Source organism: Acromyrmex echinatior, chromosome 5, assembly GCF_024713525.1.
Source record: "Acromyrmex echinatior isolate Ae372 chromosome 5, ASM2471352v2, whole genome shotgun sequence".
In the NCBI taxonomy this organism is placed as follows: domain Eukaryota; kingdom Metazoa; phylum Arthropoda; class Insecta; order Hymenoptera; family Formicidae; genus Acromyrmex; species Acromyrmex echinatior.
In genome coordinates, this window is record NC_141856.1 from 4,275,396 (window position 1) to 4,299,019 (window position 23,624).

Consider the following 23,624-nt stretch of genomic DNA (forward strand, 5'->3'; position numbering starts at 1 on the left):
TTAACAGAAATACGAAATGTCTTCTATTGTACAAAAGTGAATAATTTTTTAAATAAAAATATTTACCTGCATGATCAGTGTATGGACTTTCGCCAGAATTTGCTGGTGCAGAATCGAGATTCGCGTTTCGTTGTAGGTGAACGGAATTGCCAAGTCGTAAATATTCCTCGCTACTTATCTGCTCTTTGGAACGAAATTTTACTATCAACTGCGTCTCTGCGTGCGAATTTCCCGCTAAAAAGGATTATTACCGAATTTTTCATAGCAACGTGTCGAAATACGCACAATCTAGATATATCAAGCGAAATCGCTTACCAATACAACCATAGACTCCCGAGTCCGAAGAAACTATATCGATTATTTTCAAAGCTCCCTTTCTGCTGATCTTGTATTTTCTGGATTTTCGTATTTCCTTGTTATCTTTCGTCCATACGATCTGCGCTCTGATAATATTGTATTTGTAGTTATTTTGTCCGATTCATAATTACACAGATTTTGTACTTACTTGTCAAACTTTCGAACGGGACAGCGAATTTTAATAGAAGGTGTCCCTTGAAAAATCTTGGCAATTCCGCCAATCTTTAAATCTACCTTTGCATTGATATCTGTTTGATTGTACGTGGTATTCAGACTCGTGATGGTTGGTGGCATGTTAGAACTTAAGTCTGAGTCGTGGCAGGCTCTGGTATTACAAGGTTTTTCGCTGGCTGGCTTTTGAGCCGGGCATTCGCGTTCCTCGCGACTCTGCTTGCGACCTTGCGCCATTATCTGCTCGCAAACTACGTCTCGCTTCTTCACACCACCACCGCACGTTCTCGAACACTAAAATTATTCATTTAGATTAAAAAAGTTTAGGAATTTTTAAAACGTGCTTCCTAGAGTACTTACAATTACATATATAAATCAAATTATATAGAATATACTGCTGCAATTAGATAATTCAAATTCTAAAATTTCCAACAGATAATTTAAATACATATTTTAGTTTATATTTGAAAATAATTTAATATATACATTTTTTAATTTTATAATTTTATTATATATTTTAATATAGGAAAAGCCTATAGGAAATTTACTATATATTTTAATATAGGAAAGGCCCCTAGGTTATGAGATACCGAGTTCATTTTGAATAAATGAAGTCTATGGGCAAAATTTATAAAAATAGTAGATCATTTTGAAGGGAATTTAATAAGCTTTAAGATAATATTATGTAAAATTTAATTTAAATGCTATTTTTTTTAATTAAAAAAAAATATAAAAAGTGAGCAAATCACAAAGTCAAAAATTGTGTTGCTAATATGAGATGCCCTCTCTAGAAATTGATAATAAAATGCAAAGTATTTCATTGCAGTATTGCAATTAAAAAAATTTATGTAATGTTTCTAAAATACAAACAGACACAGCCAGTGTGCATGAAAAATGCGACGCATTATACCCAGTACTCGTCTTCGGGTAATTGAAAGCAAGCATCGCAGAAATAGATACTCGATGTTTTTCATTCCGATTGTCCTTTTTATTGTATAACATTTATACTTTTTACTAGCAACGATTTTTATTACATAGGAGCATAAGTTATTTCATATTAGACGATTATTATATGATTTTCATGCCTTATGATTTTACGATCATTAAATCTTACTTCTGTAATTAAGCAATTCAAAATATCCCATATTTTCAGAACGATCTTGTAGCTCTATCATTACATGATAGAGTTATATAAATTTATTGCCAAATATTTACTTATTAAATAATAAACAAGATTTTAAGGCTTATATCATTGAAATTTGAAGACATCTCTATTGGAAAAAATCACGTCACACAGTTGCATGATGAAATCATGTAATTAAAACATGTAAATCACGTTATGGATTGTTCCAAATCAGCCAGTCAAAAACGCCGTAGATGATTTGGACATGTAAATTAAGACTCTAAAACCAGACATGTAGTTGAGGATTAAACCACTGTAGGTTGTTATTCTCTCTCTTTACCCCCTGCCTCTCCCCCTCTTCCTCATCTACGCACGCACGCACGCATGCACGCACGTAGATATACAGTCTGTTCAATAAGAACGTGATGCTCATTATGTTCAATAAGAACGTGATACTCATTATTCTACAAAGAGTGACCGTAGCGATATCTTCCTGAACTCGTTTGAACCTTTATTTCGTGCTCTTTTGCGCAATATATCCTACCAGCACATTGTGTAGTTTATGTCAGCGAATTTATTATTTTTACAATGAGTGCCAAATTCTTGAAGCGGTACGAGGCAGTGTTTTTAGTGAATGGAATGGCCGGCAATGTCCCCAAATGCTAATCCCATTGAAAATGTGTGGTCGTACATGAAGATGAAACTCAAAGGAAAGCCAGTGTACACGGTGGAGCAGCTGTCATTTCAAATTAAGAAGATATGGCGATCTTTGCCAAAGAAATATGCAGATAACCTCGTCGAAAGTATGGAAAAAAGGTGTCATGCAATAATCAGTAATGGAGGTGATTGGACAAAATACTAGGGTAGGTAATTGCGCAATAGCTAATAATGTGTACTTCAAAAAAAAAAATAAAAAACTGTATAAATGTTTATAGTTTTTTGATTATGGCAGACACTTTCTTATTGAACAGACTGTACCTACATTTTCAGGTAAATTTGGAAACATCACTAAAGACTTGAACGTGAGACTAACCAACGTGTGTTGGCGTAAATAAAATGAACACAATAATTAAAGCACCCGAAGATGTTTGATCTTATGACTGTACAAAAAATGTAATCTATAAGATTTCTTATAATGATTGCGTCCTATGTCAGACAAACAGGCCGACGCCATGTGGCGAATATATGATATATCTTTGTTTTAACGAATTCATTTAAAATTTGATCCGTAAAATGATCTACGATTTTCACATATATTTTCGTGAAAACGAAAATTTTATATTTGGAATAATTGCGGATTTTTATATTTTGTAGTTAATTTTTAAGTTGTAATTTTGGATCCTTGAGGTGAGTTATCTCAATTTTTCTCGCATAAAATACTATATTTAGTCTATAATTAATTCCATTTCATTGTTTATAATTAAAGAGAAATGGCGATGATTACTGTTATGATCTATCGTTATTAATTTCATTTGACTAACTAACTATGTGATTGAAAACGCTGAGATGACTGGAGTGTTTCTCATACTGAGAATTCTATTTTGGATTTTTAACTGTGCTGAAGACTTGAACGAGAGTCGAAATGTTTACTCGATAAAGAGGTTTTTATACATATAAATCTGCGCAACGTTTACAGTGCTTCACTTTCATTAACCTATTTTTTACATATATCGTTGTTAAATGAAAATTTCACAATACTCGCATAATTTCCTTAAAATGATTAAATTTTTTTATGATCTTTTTTTTTATAAAGATATATAAGAAATTTTTGCCTCTTTACATCAAGTAGAGTAAATTCTCTCATGTTCTTTTTGTACGAATAAGGGAAATAGTTTATATCACTATTCTACTCCGAGTTAGTGTAACAAAGAGCTTTTTCCTCGAGATTGTTGAAGCTTTATACAAACATGTACAAATATATACCTTCCCCCATTCCCCTGTGCTCCATTTGACAGGACAATCCAGTACATTGCAGTATCGTCTATCGGCGGGCGGTGGTTGCGGACACATGTAATTTGGAACGGTCACTGCTCTGTTGGTGCCGGGTGTCACCTCGTGGATACAAGCAACGTCACGTGTCTGTATACCAATACCGCAAGGGCTCATGCAAGTGGAGAATTCGCTATAATTCCACCTGTGGGCGTAGATGATCACACGTTTGTCAGAAAAGATCGCACAGAGAATTGCGTCGTAATATTAATTAAACCTTCTCAAATTGCATACAATTCGCAAAATTAACGCAAATTAAACGGTAAGGCATATTATACTAAAAAAATCATTCAAGTATTTTTTAAATATAATTATTGTATTAGGTGTTGGAATTAATTCGTAGCGTTTTACAAGTGATGGGAAGTACTTTCATTAATGTATTTTTTAATGCTCATATGAAATAAATAACATTCTTTCATTAAAAAACGCTACGAATTAATTCCAACACCTAATATAAATATATAAAACTTGAAAATAAGAAAATAAAATAATAGATTAAGAGGCGAATCAATAAACAATTTCATCAATTTATAAAATAAAATGATCAAATTTTCCATATCCTTATTTGTAGAGCATTACTGCTCGCATTGAATAAAATTTGTAAACATACAATTTGTAAACACAGTGAGTACAAAAAGTATTCGTACAGAGAAAAAATTTTTGAAAAAAACTTTATTTTTAAAAATTAAATATTATCCAGAGAGAAATGAGTCATCGAATTGATGTCAAATCAATATCGATACGATGATTTCAACACCAATTTGACGTCGATTCGACGTTTAATTGATGATCATTTCTTGCTAGGTAATTAACAATTTATTCACAAAGTATAAAATAGACTGTATGTTTCTTAAAATTTTATATATATATATATATATATATATATATATATATATATATATATATACCAAAAAGATGTGTATTAATTATAGAAAATATATTATCTAAAAAATAAGCGAAAATTAAAAATTCCATTATTTGAATGCTCAAAAAGTATTTGTACAGTCGAAGAATTTATAATATCAGGAATACATGCGAAGCTCATTTGTATATGTTAGAACAGAATGTATTCATTGTATAAAATTAATGTTTATTTTCTACAAATAAGACTTTTTTTATAAAAAATTTCCTTGTACGAATACTTTTTGCTCTTGTATATAGTAACATACAAATTGGTGTTATGTGTCGTTATTTTGATATCAAAATAACATTATATGAAGATGTCACTTTAACATCAAAATGACGACAAATGATGTTCAGTTTGCGCGCGCGCTACATAGATAGTATATTTAAATTCTGGAGTTACTGGAGTCTTTTTGGTATTTATTAGGTGTTGGAATTAATTCGTAGCGTTTTTAATGAAAGAATGTTATTTATTTCACATGAGCATTAAAAAATACATTAATGAAAGTACTTCCCATCACTTGTAAAACGCTACGAATTAATTCCAACACCTAATAATAAGATGTATGACTATTTATTATTTATTAATTACATCTTATTAAATATTAAAAAGACTAAAAAATCTGTACCAAAAAATTTTCATTGATTGCTGAACTCGAGACTGCTTTAATGTCTACTTGGAAAAATGTATTCATGGAAAGATCACCATTTCTGAAGCACTTTAAAACTAATATCAAAGCTGAAGATAGCTATTTTGATTATTTATTATTTTTATCTATTTAATAAGATGTAAGTAACAACCCAGAATTTGTTTTCAATGAATATACTTACTGATAATTTGATAAATTAAAACACACACAAAATTTTCAAACTTATTTGACGCCTCATATTTTTTTTATTAGCTATAAGAAGCAATCCCAAGGTATTTAACAATTAAACAAATTAAACATTATTATGTAACATGAAGTTACATAATATTCTAATATTTAGGCATTAAACTAATCGATATCGCAGAATTATAATATAATTTACCTTGGAGGACATGGATGATCATTACAGACTCGTATCCTCGCCTCTGGCTTCGTTTCCGCGGAGCATAAAAGCGGCATCACCGTTTTCCCGGTATCGTCCCGCACACAATTTATAATAAGATCTTGAACACCTAGAACGAAATAGAAGCATATGTAAAATTGGTGTGTGCGATTCGTCATAAACGATAGATAATCCGCCCGGAGCATACGCTCTTGTCCCTTTGTATTGCGTTAGTCGACACAGAGTAATCTTAATACGATTATACCTCAACGCTGTTAATTGCACAATGACATCAGCACGATTTTGCCGGGCTAATTAAGGGCTATGTCGACGAGTTAAATTCATTTCGCTAATCCTATTCAATAAACGATTAATATCGACTTTGCACAGACTACACAATGCTCTTCTATCTCGTTTACAAATATCTATCTTCTATCGCGTAGAAAATTAGAAAGAATAAATAATCAGGAGTTATTAAATCGTTTTACTTGTTCAAGGATACTAAAAGATACGCCTGTAAATAAAATGTGTGGAAAGTGCATTTTTACTAATATAATAAATATTATATATAATAAATATAATAAAATATTTATAATATAGCAAATTATAATTGAGTCTATTTGAGTTTATTTAAGGAGAATGGACGGAATAGAAAAAAGGCACTATTTTACTTGGACAATTTTACTTTTTCCGGAAATTAGCTTCTTTATATGTATAATATTGAGCGTAATAGAGAAGTATTGTAACATGTAATTTCTTAAAGATATTACATAAATTCATTTGATATTGTATCCATTTGTGTACAATATAATAAAAAGTAGCACACAAGTTATTTTAATTTTTATTAAAATCAAGATTTTGAAATTAGTAGAGTCCGACTGAAACTTTCATTGAAACTGAAAATGAACACTCATTAGTGTCAGTTTCGACTAAAACCATATAGCTTTTCTTCATAAATATTAATTTTAACATGTGTAATCATTGTTTCAATAATTAATGTTTATGAAGAAGTACTTATATTCTTTGGCCAAAACTGATACAATCGAAATTTTGGTTTCCAATTTTGGCCAAAATTTAATTATTGTTTTGAATAAATTATGAAAAAAAAAAATAAGATATGTGGGCATGTATATACATATGACCTTTATAAGATTCGATTTTTTAATTTTGGTTTTAGTTTCGGTTGATATTGACATATAGCCAAGTGTTTCGGTTCAGTTTCGACAAAAGTTTCGGTCGGACTCTAATAATTAGGTCCGACCTTATTCCATTCATTCCCTTAAATAAATTCTAAATTTCTTAGAGTGAGATTTCATTCTAAGAAATGTAGAGAGAAGTATAATAAAATATATTAAATAAAAATACATTTTTGACAAAAAAGTTACATACAGATCTAGCCGTTGGGATTATTTTCTCGATAACGATGATAGATATGGTTTCGATGCATAAAATCTTTCTCGTAGGTCTTGTCAAGAGAAAATAGTCTTGTGGCATTATTCCGATGATATCTATCATCCGTTTCCGAAATAATGGTCCTTTTATTTATACACATGTTCATATTTTTTTTTATCAAAGAATGTATACAGTAACTCCGGCAAATATGCCGCACTAGGATTTACGCAGAGTCGGAAAAAATAGAAGGAATGAGGGTAATTTTCCCGTAATTACTCTGTTATACCTTTATGTTATATTAATATTGTATTATGATTTCAGTTTCTTACTGTTAATTCTTATCGTACAAGATACAATTTGGTGCCTTATTCATACAAACGTGAGGCACTAGATCCGTTCGTTTTTTTTTATCTATTCAGAACGATTAAAAAAAAATCTCTAAAAATTTAACAACATGCTTTCAACTTTTTAAAATAAATATTGGAACTTCTTTATTTTGGAATTATTTTGGAAATAATAAAATGTTGTATAATTTATAATTATCAAAACACTCAAAGAAATTTGAGCTCGAACAGGAATCGTTCGGTCACTAGCGACCCATACTTGTAAGAGAGTTAATATTAATGAAATTATTGTGAGTTGAATTGATTTGTCACTGTGTTAAGTAGCGCCATCATAAATTATAATCTGCATAAAATAATTACTATAGGACGTGCAAAAGACTTAGTGATTATTTCGTGATAAATGAGTGTAGAGGAACAGTAAAGCATGTTGTATAACAAAATAAAAGTATTTTGCTCTTCTATTCTTTGGTTAGTTTGTTATTTTATAAATATCCCACCTGTTTGGGATATATAGCATTTTTAGCGGACGGAATTTACAAAGCCGAAAGCATACAAAGTGCGCAGATTGAATTCAGTGCACTAAATGCAATAAACGCATTACCTGAAATACCTCATGTCATAACATTTGTAATACATGTAAGATTGAATTATTATTTAGATTGTAATTATTTATTATTTCATATACATATTTATTATTCTTATTATTTAATAAAACATGTAAACATATTTTATAAATTATTGTGTCATTTTACGTCTTATTTATATGCAATATTTGTAAATTTTTTATGAGCTGTACATATCTCTTCCCTTCCGCTTATGAGTAGCCATATATTCCACACCTATGGGATATATATGCAAGGGTTTAAAAAAGTTTATTTTTTAATACGAAATATAAATATTTCGGATTTCTAATATTTTTTTCATAATAGTAGACAGTACAAAGTTTTTGATATAGTTCGTTTATTTTAAATATAATAAATAATACTTACTAAATTAAATTTTTGATAAGTGCGGTATATATATTGAAGTTACCCTATTTCTTCATTAATAAAAATATAGCGATTCTTTGAATTTGTATCAAAAAAACTTGATATGGAATAAGTGAAATCTTGATATATGACATTAAATTCTATTCGGGGGTAATAAAAATTCACAAATATTTTCATCTCACACAATAGATACGTCATAGGGTAATGCAATCCTAAAGATATATTTGGGATATGTGATATCTTATTCTTTTTTCCTATGATGTATTTCGGATATTTCTGCTGTATGGGACACAATAATATTCTTTACTATACATACGATGAGTCGTTTGTGTCTCGGATTAATCTTTTTTATTACTTTTACTATTGATAAGTAAACAAAAATTATTAAGTGATTCTACATATTCATTAATAAAAGTATTTATAAAATAGTGTATTAAAAAAAAAGGAAAAGAAGAGACTGCTAAATGTTTCTAGTATAATTTAGTGAAATGTTTCTAGTATTTCAAAGAAATAAGATGTATAAGACATGAATGATTTAATCATTTATATCAAGAGCTAATTTAATTAAAATTTAATTAAAATTTAATTTGATTTCTCGAAATATTTGTTCATTGGCATGATGCAAACTTGAATGGAAATTGTTCATCATTTAAAATCCATATATATGACAAAGTTGAGAACTTGAAACCTCGTGGATTTCCCGAGTAATAGAGCTCGGCCTCTTATCCGTTCGGGTCATATTATCAAAAGCAATTTTGGCGAACAATAGTTGTCCGAACCGTTACCTCCTAAGCATGTCGCGCTGCAGGGAGTATAGCCAGTTTCCTTCCATGAGTACGTAGTTTGCACGTCGCTACCCGGGGCGACCTTGATACTGCTGTCGTATCCGCTTCCGCCGGAACTACCGGACGATGATCTACTATACGAATCCGTTAGGCTCGATTCGGCGTATCCGCTATCGCCAACTGTGTCGATCCTGTAGGACAAGCTGTTTTCCAGCAAACCGCACGGTTCCATCGTACACTTCTCCGTTTCAACGGGCTTCGGGCCGGAGCACTGACTGTCCGGTAGTTTAGCGATGGTTTGGCTGAACTCGAGGAATATCTTGCAACGCACCTCTCTGTGCCTGACACCCTCGCCGCAGGTGACACTGCAGGGAGACCATTCCTCGGCGATGAACCTGAGAACCCAAGTTCCACGATTGATACATTCCCGAATTCGCGTAGGTATAACTTATAAGATAATGCGATAAGAGAACGTGAGCTTAATTGGAAACTATGATAACTAGAATTTTGGATCGTGAAAAGATGAAAAATGCATTGGACGCCTAAAATTTGATCATTTATTTTCCATATGAATACTTAAGAGAAATTTAAAGCATATAAATTATTCTTTATATATATATATATATAATCGCCAAATATTTCATGAGCAGATAGAGAGGATTAAACTGAGTCGAAAAGTCCTCTACCATTTTGCAATTTTCGCAATAGTTAACAAGATTAATTAAAAATTGCTAAATATTGGTCTTGAATAATTTTTTACTCAAATACTCAATCAACTTTACAGAAAAACTGCAGGAAACAAAAATCATTTATTTTCTTCTCATAAAGTTCTGAGAATTTTTCAGAATTTTTTCAGAATTTTTTAATACCGTATTTTCTTATGTTCGTAAAAAAAAATGCAGTACTAAAAAGTTGATAAAAAATTCTGAAAAAATTCTTAGAACTATATAAAGAAAATGATTTTTGTCTCTTGCAGCTTTTCTATAAAGTTGATTGAGTATTTGAGTAAAAAATTATTCAAGACCAATATTTGGCAATTTTTAATAATTAATATCTTGTTAATTATTGTGAAAATTGCAAAATGAGGACTTTTCGACTCAGTTTAGTCCTCTCTACCTGACCATGAAATATTTGGCGATTATTTCCAGATACCCTGCATATATACAACTAAAACACTTTAATCTCTTTCTATTAAAACGAAGTATCTCCAGTCTGTAAACGTTAAATTGTGATTTAAATTTAACGTAAATGTTATAAAATCGCAAATGCGTATATATAATAATGATATTTATCAATAATTAAAATTTTTTATTAAATACAAAAATTTATGACTGTACTTATAAATGTGTATATACATTTTATTATCAAATTTAATATATATATTCATATATTAAAAATAGTGAAATAATTATGATTAACCATAATTGTCACAGATAACAATTAGATTAAATAAAATACTAGATATACATATATTTATATTTTTTATATATTTTTAAATATAATAAAGTTTATTTTGATATCATGTAGGATATTAAAATTTAATTAATGACGTTCCGTCATTATATTCAACGTTTCTATTTATTTGAAAAATATTTCTCATTAAAATAGATATTGGCGTTTGTTATTTTTGTACATAATATGCATTTATTATTTATTTGTACTATAAATTATTATAAATTATAAAATTTACAATAATTTAAAATAAATTTCACACTATAAAGAGAAATATATATACAAATTTTTTAAAATATAAAATGAATTTTCAATGCAGCTAAATATAATTTTGTTTACAATTTATGATAAAAACAGAAAAAAATAATAAATTAAACTTCTTAGATTTATATTTAATAAAGACAACAATAAAATAATTTTTAATCTTTTTCACAAGAACATTTTCCAGGAAGGTATTTACATTACAATTTTCACAAAACAAACAACACACTATCACATATTATAAGCTAAAAGAGAAATTATCATTGGTGTGATTGACAAAATAATTAAATTAATACATCCGAGTTTTCACAATGAAAACATAAAAAATACAATCAATTCATTATTAAACAATAATTATTCATTGAAATTTATAATCTCTATAATAAGAAATAAACTAAAACACCATACTTACGCAAACAAAAATTCTAATGAAAATAAATCATCAAAAGATAATAAAATTTTTACAATTCCATACGTAAAAAACATATTAAACAATTTGCAACAAATTGAATGATATGCGTTTTGCGGGTTTCCTCCGTGTCCAGATCCATTCTTGGAATGCCAACATTTCGTGAACCTTGCAGTCCATTTCATTAGGGCGAGGAACAGCTTGATACTATCATTTATACATTCGATTTTGTAAACATTATTTTTCGACATTTTTTGTAAATAATCCTTCCCGGTTTTGATAAATTTATTTAATTTATACGGTATTGTATATGTACATATATGCAATTTGATAATTAATCTTTTTCACAATATCATTCAATTTGATAATATTCTTGATGCTTCCACGGGTGCTTTCTATATAAAGATTATGCGAATTTCCTCCGAGTCCAGATCCATTGGAATGCCAACGTTTCGGGAATCTTACAGTCCGAAAGTATAGAAAAGCCATAGAGATACAAAAACACCCTAACAATCTAAATAGAGATAATGGCTACAACATAAATAAAATATGGAAAATTATTCTCCCGGTTATTGAAGACTGACCAATTTCCCTCACCTCTCCCCCCCCCCCCCACCACCATCCAATTCTCTTCTTTTGTCCCATCACTCCAACAAGTAGCATAATATAAAAGGAACAACCCGAAGAAACAGCTCAGTATCAGACTGCTCCTCGCCTTGATGAAATGGACTGCAAGGTTCATAAAACGTTGGCATTCCAAGAATGGATCTAAACACGGAGGAAACTCGCGAAACGCATAATCTTGATATAGAAAGGAGCCTCAAGAATATTATTAAATTGAATGATCAATTATCAAATTGCATATACGTACAATACTTATAGTATACATATAGTATAAATTAAATAAATTTATCAAAAGGGAAGGATTATTTACATAAAATGTCGAGAAATGATGTTTACAAAATCGAATGTACAAATTGTAATGTTACATATGTAGGACAAACGAAGAGGCAGCTAAAAATACGAATCATAGAAGAGATATAAAAAAAATTAGTGGTTATTCCTCAGTTATATATGAATATAGATTATCTAACATAATTTCGATTGAGAAAATGTCAGAATTTTAGACAATGAAGCTTCATATTTTGGTAGAGCTGTGTCTGAGATAATATATATAAAAAAGTAAGCTAACAGTATAAACAAATAAAGTGACGAAATTATTATCTGATACATATTCTTCGGTATCGGGTCGCCTTTCCCCCACTTAAGTATATATTTTCAATGATGTGTAATCTCATAACTAAAGAGTAATGTTACTGAATATTATTGTGTTATAAAACGTTGACCAAGAACGTTACAATTTAAAATAAAAAATCAAACAGACGTAACATTGTGCAATTAAAAATCCTAATAACGACCACTAATAGAGCAAAAGAAATAGATGTATAATAAATTAATAATTTGACATATATTTAAATATAAGACATCGTAAATGTTTTGACTCACAGAATTTTCCTCAATACAATATAAATTTAAACTTACTTACAATCTAATTAAAATTTCTTACATTAACAGAACAGTGTAAAATGATAATAAGTGTTCCTGAATAGAATCAGTCATCCGTCCTCATAAAAAGTTCTTCGTAATTTTCAAAATATTTGTCATACTATGCCCACCGAATAGATCAGTTTTGTTAAGAGTGATCAAAACTAAATTCTCGTTTAATAGCGAGAATCGTGTCATTTGTGTGTAATGTTTGTAATATACAGGGTCCGGTAAAATGATCTCCTACATTTTAATCTTTAATAAAAACGCCATTGTAAATGCTATTTAGATTTTATTTTTATTAACTGAAAATTTATGCTATGCCAATTCGTCAATGGTTCGGGGGTGGCGTTGAAAAATCTTCGTTTTCAGGTAGCCCCAAAGGAAAAAGTCGCATGGGGCAAGATCGGGTGACCAAAACTTAGAGAACTTGAACATTCGGATGTGTGGTTTCAACAGGATGGAGCTACGGCTCATACGGCAAGAAGGACAATGGTTTTAAGGGAAATGTTTCCAGGACGCGAAATCTCGTTACGTGGAGACGTTGGGTGGCCTGCGCGTTCATCCGATCTTGCCCCATGCGACTTTTTCCTTTGGGGCTACCTGAAAGCGAAGGTTTTTCAACACCACCCCCGAACCATTGACGAATTGAAAGCAGCAATACGCCAAGAAATTATAGGAATATCGCCTCAAATTATTGCTCGAGTGATGAAAACTTTTAGAAATCAGCTTCGAATGTGTATCGAAAAAAATGGTCACCATTTGGACTCTGTAATTTTCAAAACTCAATAAAAACAAATGGCGTAGCATAAATTTTCAGTTAATAAAAATAAAATCTAAATAGCATTTACAATGGCGTTTTTATTAAAGATTAAAATGTGGGAGATCATTTTGCCGGACCCTGTATTATAAAAATAAATATTGTAACATAGTGATCTAAATACAATAAAGATAATAAAAAAATTATAATAAATTCGGCAAATAGGGAATTAGCGCTGTAATGCGCAATCAATTTCAATATTATTATATTGTATGTATCCTAATTTAATTATTAATTTGTAATATACATATTTCAGCTAATTTTATAGCCATCCTTAGTACGTACAGATAATTCCATGTGGAAACGTAAGCTTTGAAATTAATATGAAATTTATATGAACTTAAGCTACGGTTCTCACATAATTTTCCTTTTTAATATCCAATGTTTCCATGAGAGGTCAATCTTCACTTCTTTGAGAAAACGCAACCAGCTAGATGGAGCTAGTCAACTGGTTTTTTCTTAATGCTTATTAGGATTAAGATAATATGTTATAATTTTGTTTTTAAGATAAAGGTTATGACTATCAAAATTGACTATATAATGCGGAGTTTACAACAAAAGTTAGATGGTTGTGAGGTCTTAAATTTTAGGTAATTGATCAATCAATAGTCGATTATTCTTCTCATATTTGACTGTGATCGGTTAATTTCTTAAGGTAATACACTCGCGACAATACCAATCCAAAAGTTAGGTCCCATCACGTGCTCGGTGACCGATACTCCCACTCTCGCCTGTGAGAGAAAACTTTTGATTCTGCCTGTTCACAATCGCGCAGACGTAGATTAATAGCGCGCAAATGTGGCAACGTCGCATTGTCAATGACATATAAGTATATTTAAATAGATTATCATAAATAGGAAAAATCCCTTGCAAGATACATAGATTACAATGTCAGATCGACTGTAACCTTACCATCATAACCTCGAACGCCCTAAATTGAACGCGATATATGCGAGAAGTACGGTGTTACCACATGTTCAATGACCGTCCCTTTCATATACCAAATAAAATCGAAAATTGCATTCTTTTGGCTTTATTTTCCAAACTAAATCGTCAAAAATTATGGAATTTTTTTATAATATCCATTTTAAGTTCCTCTATCACATTGTTTTTTGTTAATATCTCATTACTATTTTAGATTCTGTAAAAATAAACGCGACATTTTCATGAACTTTGAGGCAACGTATAAAATGTGCAGTTTTTAATTGCTTATATCTCAGTATTGAAATGATCAATCTCATTATAATTGCACAAGCGTGTCAACATTGTCTAGTACAATATATAATTTCAAATTCAAGTCATTCTGAATACTTTCAATTCGCGAGTGTATACTATTGTACTTTAAGATCCCACAACTGTCTATGACTCCTTTAGATTCTCTGCATAAGCGAAACTTTTGTTCTTATTTATCCTCGTATAAAATAAATCTGTGACAGATAAAATCGTTACGATAACGGAAGAATAGAATGATGCGTTATATACGTTATGTAGACGTAAGGGATACGAGGAAATTATCAAATAGTTATACAGAAAGAGAAAGTTATAATATAAACACTGACTGAACGGAATCTAGATTTAACATCTTATGGAATTTCTTATGGTGGTAATGGTTGTTCTAAAAGCTGCTACCATTGTTCTCGAATTGCGATCGATGTTACATATCCCGCGAGGATTGTAGCGAAACGGAAAGTTTATACGAACTGAGAACTTGATGAATTAATCGTTTGGTGGTCGTCTCGCGGACTACCTAAATTGGATTTTAAATTAGATCAAACAAGATATACATATGTTTCTTTACATTTTCCTTTACAAATTACATTACAAAATAAAACAAAAATACGTACATTACTCTTATCTACATGTACATATCAAAATGAAATTCGTAGGAACATTCAATTATGTCACAGCTTATTTATAATTAAATTAACTTTAAATTAATAATTAAGATATGTTAATTTAATTATAGCTCGAAATAAGCCATGACATTGTGTTAATTTTTTAAGAAAATACGTAGGCTGTTGGAAAAGTTTCTGCAAACAATATGAAAAAAAAACATGTAAAATTCGATAAATGGCTTTATTGTTTTTCGAAGTATTCGCCTTTAAGATCGATACATTTTTGAAATACGCTCGAACTAATTTTCGAAGCATTTTTTCCACTCTGAGGTTGTAATCTCAGAAATCAGTGTACAAAATGTTTCAACAGCTGCTTCAGGCTATTCAAATCGCTCACCATGCATCTTCTTTTTAATGTTTGGGAACAAAAAGAAGTCATTAGGTGATAAATCAGGTGAATACGGACAATGAGTCATCAATTCGACATTTTTACTGGATAAAAAATCAACGGTTTGACGTGCTGTGTGACAGCTGGCGTTGTCATGATGAAGGATGATGCGACAATTTCGGTTTGTTCTACGCAATTCATTTATGACTTCTGGCAAACAAATAGTTGTATACTAATCAGTATTTACAGTCCTTCGATCCTCTAAAGCCACGGTTGCCACATGTCGGATATAACTGAAGAAATAAGCAATCATTTGCTTGGCAGCACTGTGTGAACGAACTTTTGTTGGTTTCGGTTCATTTTGAAATACCCAAACAGTAGATTATTGTTTACTTTTGGGCTCATCCGAATAGATCCATGTCCCCAGTAACGATGTTGTAGACCAAATTTGATCGACCTTGGTTTTCTTGAGCATTTCTTTATTCCATTTAACACGAGCCTGTTTTTGAGCTTTGATCAAATTGTGTGGGATTCAACGACTGCAAAATTTCCGTACGCTCAAGTGATCATGTAAAATCGTATGTATTGCTTTCATGTCAATGCCTAAGGATGCCTGAATCTCGCTGTATATGCCGGTCTCGCTCAATCATTTCACGCACAGCATCAATAGACAAGTGGCAACAACAGACGTGGATGGACGATTCCTTCACGGAATTCGTCACAAAGAAAGGCGTCCACGCTAGAATTCGGCAAACCAATTATAAATAGTCCTATTGGATGATGCTTCATCCCTAAAAGCCAAATGAAATCGATCGATGCATTGTTTCGGAATTAGATTACATTTGTAATCATAAAAAATCATTGCCCGAAAATTTTCACGCGAAATTTCCATTTTCTCACAAAATAACTTCTTTTAAAATACTATGCAAACAAAACTAGTTGGCTTGGGTACAAACTGTTAACTGAATTATAGGTTAAAACGTCTAATTTTACGGATATGATAGTAGCAAAACGTTAGCGCCACTGGAAATATTAGATTGCAGAAACTTTTCCAGCAGCCTATGTATACGAGTATTTTTTACTCCATGTTCATTTATTTATTAATTATGTTATCGTAAATAAAAAAATTATCTTATATCAATATAAAAGTACTTATATTTTATCTTTTTCAAATATAAATACTTACATATATCAATATATGTGAGTACTTATATTTGAAAGTAGAAACAGAAGAGCTGCTAGATCTATAATATTATTGTCACTCTAATTTAATTATAATTACTATTCCCATTTCCTTTTAAATTTTTTATTTTTGTATATTATCTCTTATTGAGATCTTATTTAACCCTCGGACAGCGGACGTCGAGATACTCGCATGCATGCGGTGGACGCAAGATTAAAAGTGACCCAAGAATGAAATTGTTTTAAAACGTTTGAAAAGCAGTTTTTTATTATAATATGTACCCAGCAAACGAGAATGGATTAAAATGGATTGAAATATTTTTCTATCCGAATGCGTATTTTAAATAGCGAATACTTTTTTTTGGATTTAATTGGATTCAATTGGATTCAATTAGATTCAATTGGATTGAAAAACTGCATTTCCTATTCAAAATTTTGAATTGAACAGTATTCACAATTGTGTTTGTGTGTAAAAGAAAAAGCTAATATTATTTTTAGATTGAAAGACATAAAGATATGCTCCATGCAATTCCTATAAATGAATAAAAATGCATTCAGAATTAAAAAGCATTCATTTTAACATTCGTGAATCAATATTTCTGAAAATCTATTCATTTCAATTCATTTCAATCTATTCTCGTTTGCTGGGTAGTAAATTATTTCAAATATGTGGGAGAAGAAAAAAAAACACATATTTATCATAGAAACAAATATCTATTTATTCATTTTCTTCAAAGTTGAAAAAAGTAAACAATTCTAACTCGCGGATCTGGCGAGACCTTGCGTCTGTCAGCGGAAGATTAAAATGTTTTTAATTAAAGGAGGAGAGTCGATTGGTTCCTCTTAAATTTTGATGTCTTGTCAAAAAATATATTTCTCAAAATAGGTTACGTTCATCTCAAATGCTTTGAGGTCAAACGAACATGATTGCACAGTGCTATATACAGGATGCCCCCGACTTACGGGATCACCCGGATGAAGAATTATATGGTGTGCAGTTCGGCCAAACCACGCCTACTTTTGCTCCGCGTCGTCAATAGGATTTAAGGGCTAATTGTGAAACACGAAACAAGCATATTCATAGCCCGTTCTTATTTTAAAACCGTCTTAAATAATGTCTTAAGATACTAATACAGTTCTCGGATTGACTTACGACATCTTAAGATTGTATTTAAATGTAAGAATCGACTATGAATACCAATTTGTTTCGCGTTATGAAATTAGTACTGAATCTTTCCTTGTTTAACACACTTTATGTTTCTCTTCCTATAGAAAGAGAACCTAAGATGAATTATAAAGTATATCAAACAAAGAAAGATTCCAATTCACTGGTACTGATTTTATGACGTGAAACAGGTTGGTATTCATAGTTGATTCTTGCATTTAAGACTATCTTAAATACAGTCTTAAGATGTCAATCCGAAGACTGTATTAGCATTTTAAGAGATTATTTAAGACAGTTTTAAAATAAGAACAGACTATGAATACCGCCCCATATTTAGCGTTTCACAGTAGTTGGTAGCTCTTCCTCCTTATAAACAGTCCTTAGAGAGGGCAAAAATTTAGAAAGAGATTGTCCAACTGCACACACTATGTTATCTCTTCCATCATGGAATCATTTTTCGTGAGTAGGCAGAGCGAACTGAATTGATCTGCACGCACGCATACACACACACACACACACACACACACACACACACACACACATACACAACAGCTTGCAAAGTAATATTTGCTCATTGTTTATACCCTAGCAAATAAGAATGGATTAAAATTTTTTTAATGCGTACTTTAAATCTATGAAAATGGATTGAATCCAAGCTGATACTAGTTTAATATGTGAAAAAATTCATATTTAAGAGTTACAAATTGTATTCCTAAGACATTTATAATAATTATATTTGAAATTAATTAACTATTTCAAATTGGTATTAAAAAACGCACTTTAGTGAGGTTCCAACCTGGGACCTCTGGATTATGATTGAATTTTCTACGTTACCCGCTACACCACTTTTTCAAATGTGTTATTCATTCTCTACTTCAATTACAACTAGCTAAACTAGTAACGAAATTATATAGATATAATACAAATATCATCATTTAACAAATATAATAAAATATAAACAATTTACATTACTATGAGACAACATTGGGTGTCGAATAATCTAATCTCTCATTTGGCCGATGTCGCGCACCGTGATTAGTCTATTCGAGCTGTGTTCGACTTGGTTTGCGAGTGTTCACATCGATCATTCATTTTACTTCTAATCCAAGAGAAATAAAAGAACATAGCTTAATTATTTTTACGTTACAACTTTTTTTAACTTAATTGGATTAAAATGAAAAATTTCCTACTTATAATTTTGAATAATTTAAATAGCATTTATGGTTCATTTTTAAATCAAAACTTTTTTTATTCAATTAGATCGAAAAACTGCATTTCATATTCAGAATATGAAATTGAGCAATATTCACGTTGCACAGAAATTGCTGATATTATTTTTGAATTTAACTGAATTAAAGAAACTGTACTTCTTATTCACTGTTAATTATTGTTGTTTGATTGCTTATGGATAAATATTATCAGAGTTTAAATAAACTTCACTTGGTTACTTAACATAATTTATTTGATGACAATTGTCGCTTATTACAATAGTTTACTGATGTGATTATCAGTTAATTGTTACATGTCGGAAAGTCGAACACAAACTCATGCCTTTTCTTTCGCCTTTTGATCTTCGATATCGATATTAATTCCCACTCCCGACTACGCATGCGCCAATGACTCGAGATTTCGTCGATAGATCGAAAAGTCGATGAGAGTACAATTAAATTTCTACATTCACAATTCTGAATTGAGTAGTATTCACAATGCACAGAAAATGCTAATATTATTTTTAGATTGAAAGACATAGAGATATGCTCTATGCAATTCCTATAAATGAATAAAAATTCATTCACGATTAAAAAAGATTCATTTTAATATTCATGAATTCATATTTTTGAAAATCTGAATCCATTTCAATCCATTCTCATTTGCTGGGACAATATTAATCATTTTGGAACTTTATCGGCATTATATTTCAGATTCCAATATGTTAATATAACTGTCGGCATCAAATGCAGAAAAAATTATATCTTTTAATATGATTCAGATCATTCTGTATATATATAGCATAACAAAAATTAGTTTTTTCGGTAAGGTAATTCGATAATGCTGCCATATCGAAAATATAAATTTCTGCAATGTATATATACTGTAATATATATTCTCTGCAGTATATGTACAGGCATCATATAATAATGTTAGTTTCAGCTCAAAACTTGAGATGAATAAAATTTATTTTGAGAAATACATTTTAACGAGATGCATCAAAATTTGAGGAGGGTCAAAATCAAGCCTTATTGATTCTCCTCTTTTGAATTAAATTATTTCTGACAATAAAACAAAGTCATTTAAAAAATACATGATCATTATTCGGATTAATAAACACCGTGCCAATTTGACATATGATGTCAAGGTCATGACCATTTTTTAAAGATTTTAGCAGTTACTATTTAAAAGTTATTAACAAACGAAGTTAAAAAATAATGTCTTATTTTTTGCTATTAGGTGTTGGAATTAATTCGTAGCGTTTTTTAATGAAAGAATGTTATTTATTTCACATGAGCATTAAAAATACATTAATGAAAGTACTTCCCATCACTTGTAAAACGCTACGAATTAATTCCAACACCTAATATATACTAATGGACATATGACTTTTCATGCGAAGGGATTGAGGTTCACTCCATCTACTCGCCGCCTAGAGGCATACAATTTTCCACACGAAGTGAGTTTCAAGTCACTTTCACCCCCGTTTCGAGCCCATGGTGGAAAGATAGCATGAGGCTTGTTCATTTTGACTGAACTTTTGCACCAGTTCATCTTTTTTTTTCCTCTCCAATAGAAAGCGAGTTTCACATTCCTCCTGCCATGGGGCGTACGACTTTCTATTCGAAGCGGGTTTCATCCATAGACATAGTATCTCTAGATCGAGATTTGTTAGAAATTTGAGGAGTGAGGGTAGTCTTCATTTAGAAAAGGACGCATTCACTTGGCTCTAGAGTGGGTATAGAGAGTGACGCCAATTAACCGGAAGTCACCATTTGGTGTCTACTCCATCCTACATCTTGATACTCCAGATCATATATCTATATGACATAATTCCTCTTAATAATTCTTTTTTCTTTAACGTTGTCTTCTTTTTAACTAACAATAAGGACACTTAATAGTGGAACCAATCAGCATTAAACACATGCATTGGCGCCACTCTCTTTATATCAAAACGAGAAAGAACGCACTCTTAGTCCAAGTGCGTTCTTTCTCGTTTTGCGCATGTGTATAAAGTGAGAGAGAGGATTGAAAGAGAGAACGAGGAACTGAAATGTAACAGTCATCGGCGAAGAGAGTCTCGTATATTGGGTCATCTAAAAAGTATCCACGGTTTTTTAAATATAAATAAATTATTAAATGATGTATGTTGTATATTATTTCAGGTACATTTTAATGCAGAAACGTGAACTGAATCAAAGACTGGAAACGGCAAGCGTATATTGAAAAAAGATATTAGATGCGCAACTAAGTTCCCGCTGTTTATCAACAGATGGCTCCAGCAGTAAGTGAACAGTTTTATCGTGATGGTATACGAGCTCTGCCAGAATGATAGGAAAAAGTAGTAGCTAGCGATGGGCAATACTTTCAATGATTCATTTGTAACCATTTTTTCACAATAAAGTTGCATTTTCATCAAAATAACAGCGAGAACTTAGTTGCGCACCTAATACTATTCCAACTGTGTTTGGTGAACTCGTCAGAATATACAGGAAGGTATATATAGGATATATTGATTTATTACTTTGTATTATTGTATTATTATTGCAATTGTATCGTCACTGATAATATTGGATGTAAATTGACAAATTGTATATATACTGTAATAAAGTACTATAATAAATATACCTAATAAAAAGTTAAATATACTCTTAAAAAAATAATTAATACTTCTAAAATCTTATTTTAAAATCTTATTCATTTTTATATTATTTATTTTTAAACAAATTTAATTTTCATTCTATATTTATATTTACCTCTGTTTAAAGATTATTTCATAATCGTTTTGCATAATCCGGGTTTTCTTCGTGTCCAGATCCATTCTTGGAATGCCAACGTTTCATGAACCTTGCAGCCCACTTCATCAAGGCGAAGAGCAATCTGATACTGAGTTGTTCCTTCGGGTCGTTCTTTTTATATTACACTACATGTTGGAGTGGGAGGAAAGAAGAGAATTTGAGTAGAGGTGGGGTGGGGGGTGGGAGGAGAGATGAGAGAAATTGATCAATCTTCAATAAGTGGGAGAATGGTTTTCCATACTTTATTTATGTTGTAGCCATTATCTCTATTTAGATTGTTTTTGTATCTCTATGGCTTCTCTATACTTTCGGACTGCAAGATTCTCGAAATGTTGGTATTCCAATGGATCTGGACACGGAGAAAACCCGCGAAATGCATAATCTTTATATAAAAAGTACCGTGGAAGCCTCAAGAATTATTTACCTCTGTTGTCATTCTTCTTTAATTTATTCATTATAAAATTATTGGCTCTCCCCCTCTGCGTTCAACAGAATATTTATTTTGCAATTGTTGGAAATTTTCTTTGCGCTGATTGAGTTACATTTTTAAACCTAGAAGAATGGTTTTATCTCAGAGCAGACATTCATAAAAAAACACGGATGCGTTCTGCTAAACGCACCCATTGTTGTATGTACAATTTTAGTTTTATACTTCTGGTGCCCAAAATTTATTATCAGTACTGAAAATCTATAGTTTACTTACATGCACTATAGATTTTCAGTACTGGCAGTAAATTTTTGAACATAGCCTCAGTTTTACACTTCACATATGAAAATGCGCGTTTCGATGCGTTTCCGGATTTGTCGTACACGCTCTATTGACCGTACTCTTATTATAGATACTCTAGACGAAAAGAGTGCGTCCTTTTCTAAATGAGGATTCCCTCACTCCTCATATTTCTGACGCTCGGTCTAAAGATACTATGTCTATGGATGAGCCTCGTTTCGTGTCGTCCTTAAGTAAGGGAGGGGGGAAGGTGTTACGGAGCTCAATTTTGCGTGATCGTATGTTCCTAGGCAAAAAGGATACATTTTTATTGTTTTTAATATAGGTATTCAAAAACATCGGATATATTTTAAATTATCAAGTTAGAGGAAACATACCCTGTGCGCGCGCGTGTGTGTGTATGTATTTATACAGAAAATACATATTTATACAGAAAAGAGAGTAGGACTTACGTTGATTCGGAAGGTATTGGTTGATCCATCAATTTCTCTGACATTGGAGATAGAGGATACGGCTGCATCAGGGGTTGTGACATACCGTCTCCATCTAAATAACATTTCAAATACTATCTTATTTTCTATGCATACTCCCTTTGTACGTGATAATCGCATTCTTTGATAATTTCTGGGTTTCAGAACTTTATTTCTAAATTTTCTTTTACACGATGAAACACGTTGAGTTTCAAAGAACACATTCTTATATTTTGCGACTTCACAATTTTGTGTTGCAAAATGTAAGAATGGCTCAA

General features: G+C 31.1%; 1 protein-coding gene across 3 annotated transcripts in view; it reads right to left on the minus strand.

Annotated features, from left to right (window-relative positions):
• The window catches only part of nolo (ADAMTS-like no long nerve cord), a 529,289-nt gene that overhangs the window by 28,889 nt on the left and 476,776 nt on the right, over window positions 1-23,624 (minus strand). For all 3 annotated transcript variants that reach the window (XR_015545180.1, XM_087406490.1, XM_011068727.2), the window contains exons 11-17: window positions 23,329-23,422; window positions 9,086-9,480; window positions 5,576-5,705; window positions 3,575-3,785; window positions 506-822; window positions 316-443; window positions 67-234 (exon numbers count right to left, since the gene is read on the minus strand). Coding sequence is in view for 2 of the 3 variants with exons in the window: in XM_087406490.1 (XP_087262616.1) it covers window positions 67-234; window positions 316-443; window positions 506-822; window positions 3,575-3,785; window positions 5,576-5,705; window positions 9,086-9,480; window positions 23,329-23,422 (1,443 nt within the window). In the remaining variant the exon portion in view is untranslated. The remainder of the gene's footprint in view (window positions 1-66; window positions 235-315; window positions 444-505; window positions 823-3,574; window positions 3,786-5,575; window positions 5,706-9,085; window positions 9,481-23,328; window positions 23,423-23,624) is intronic.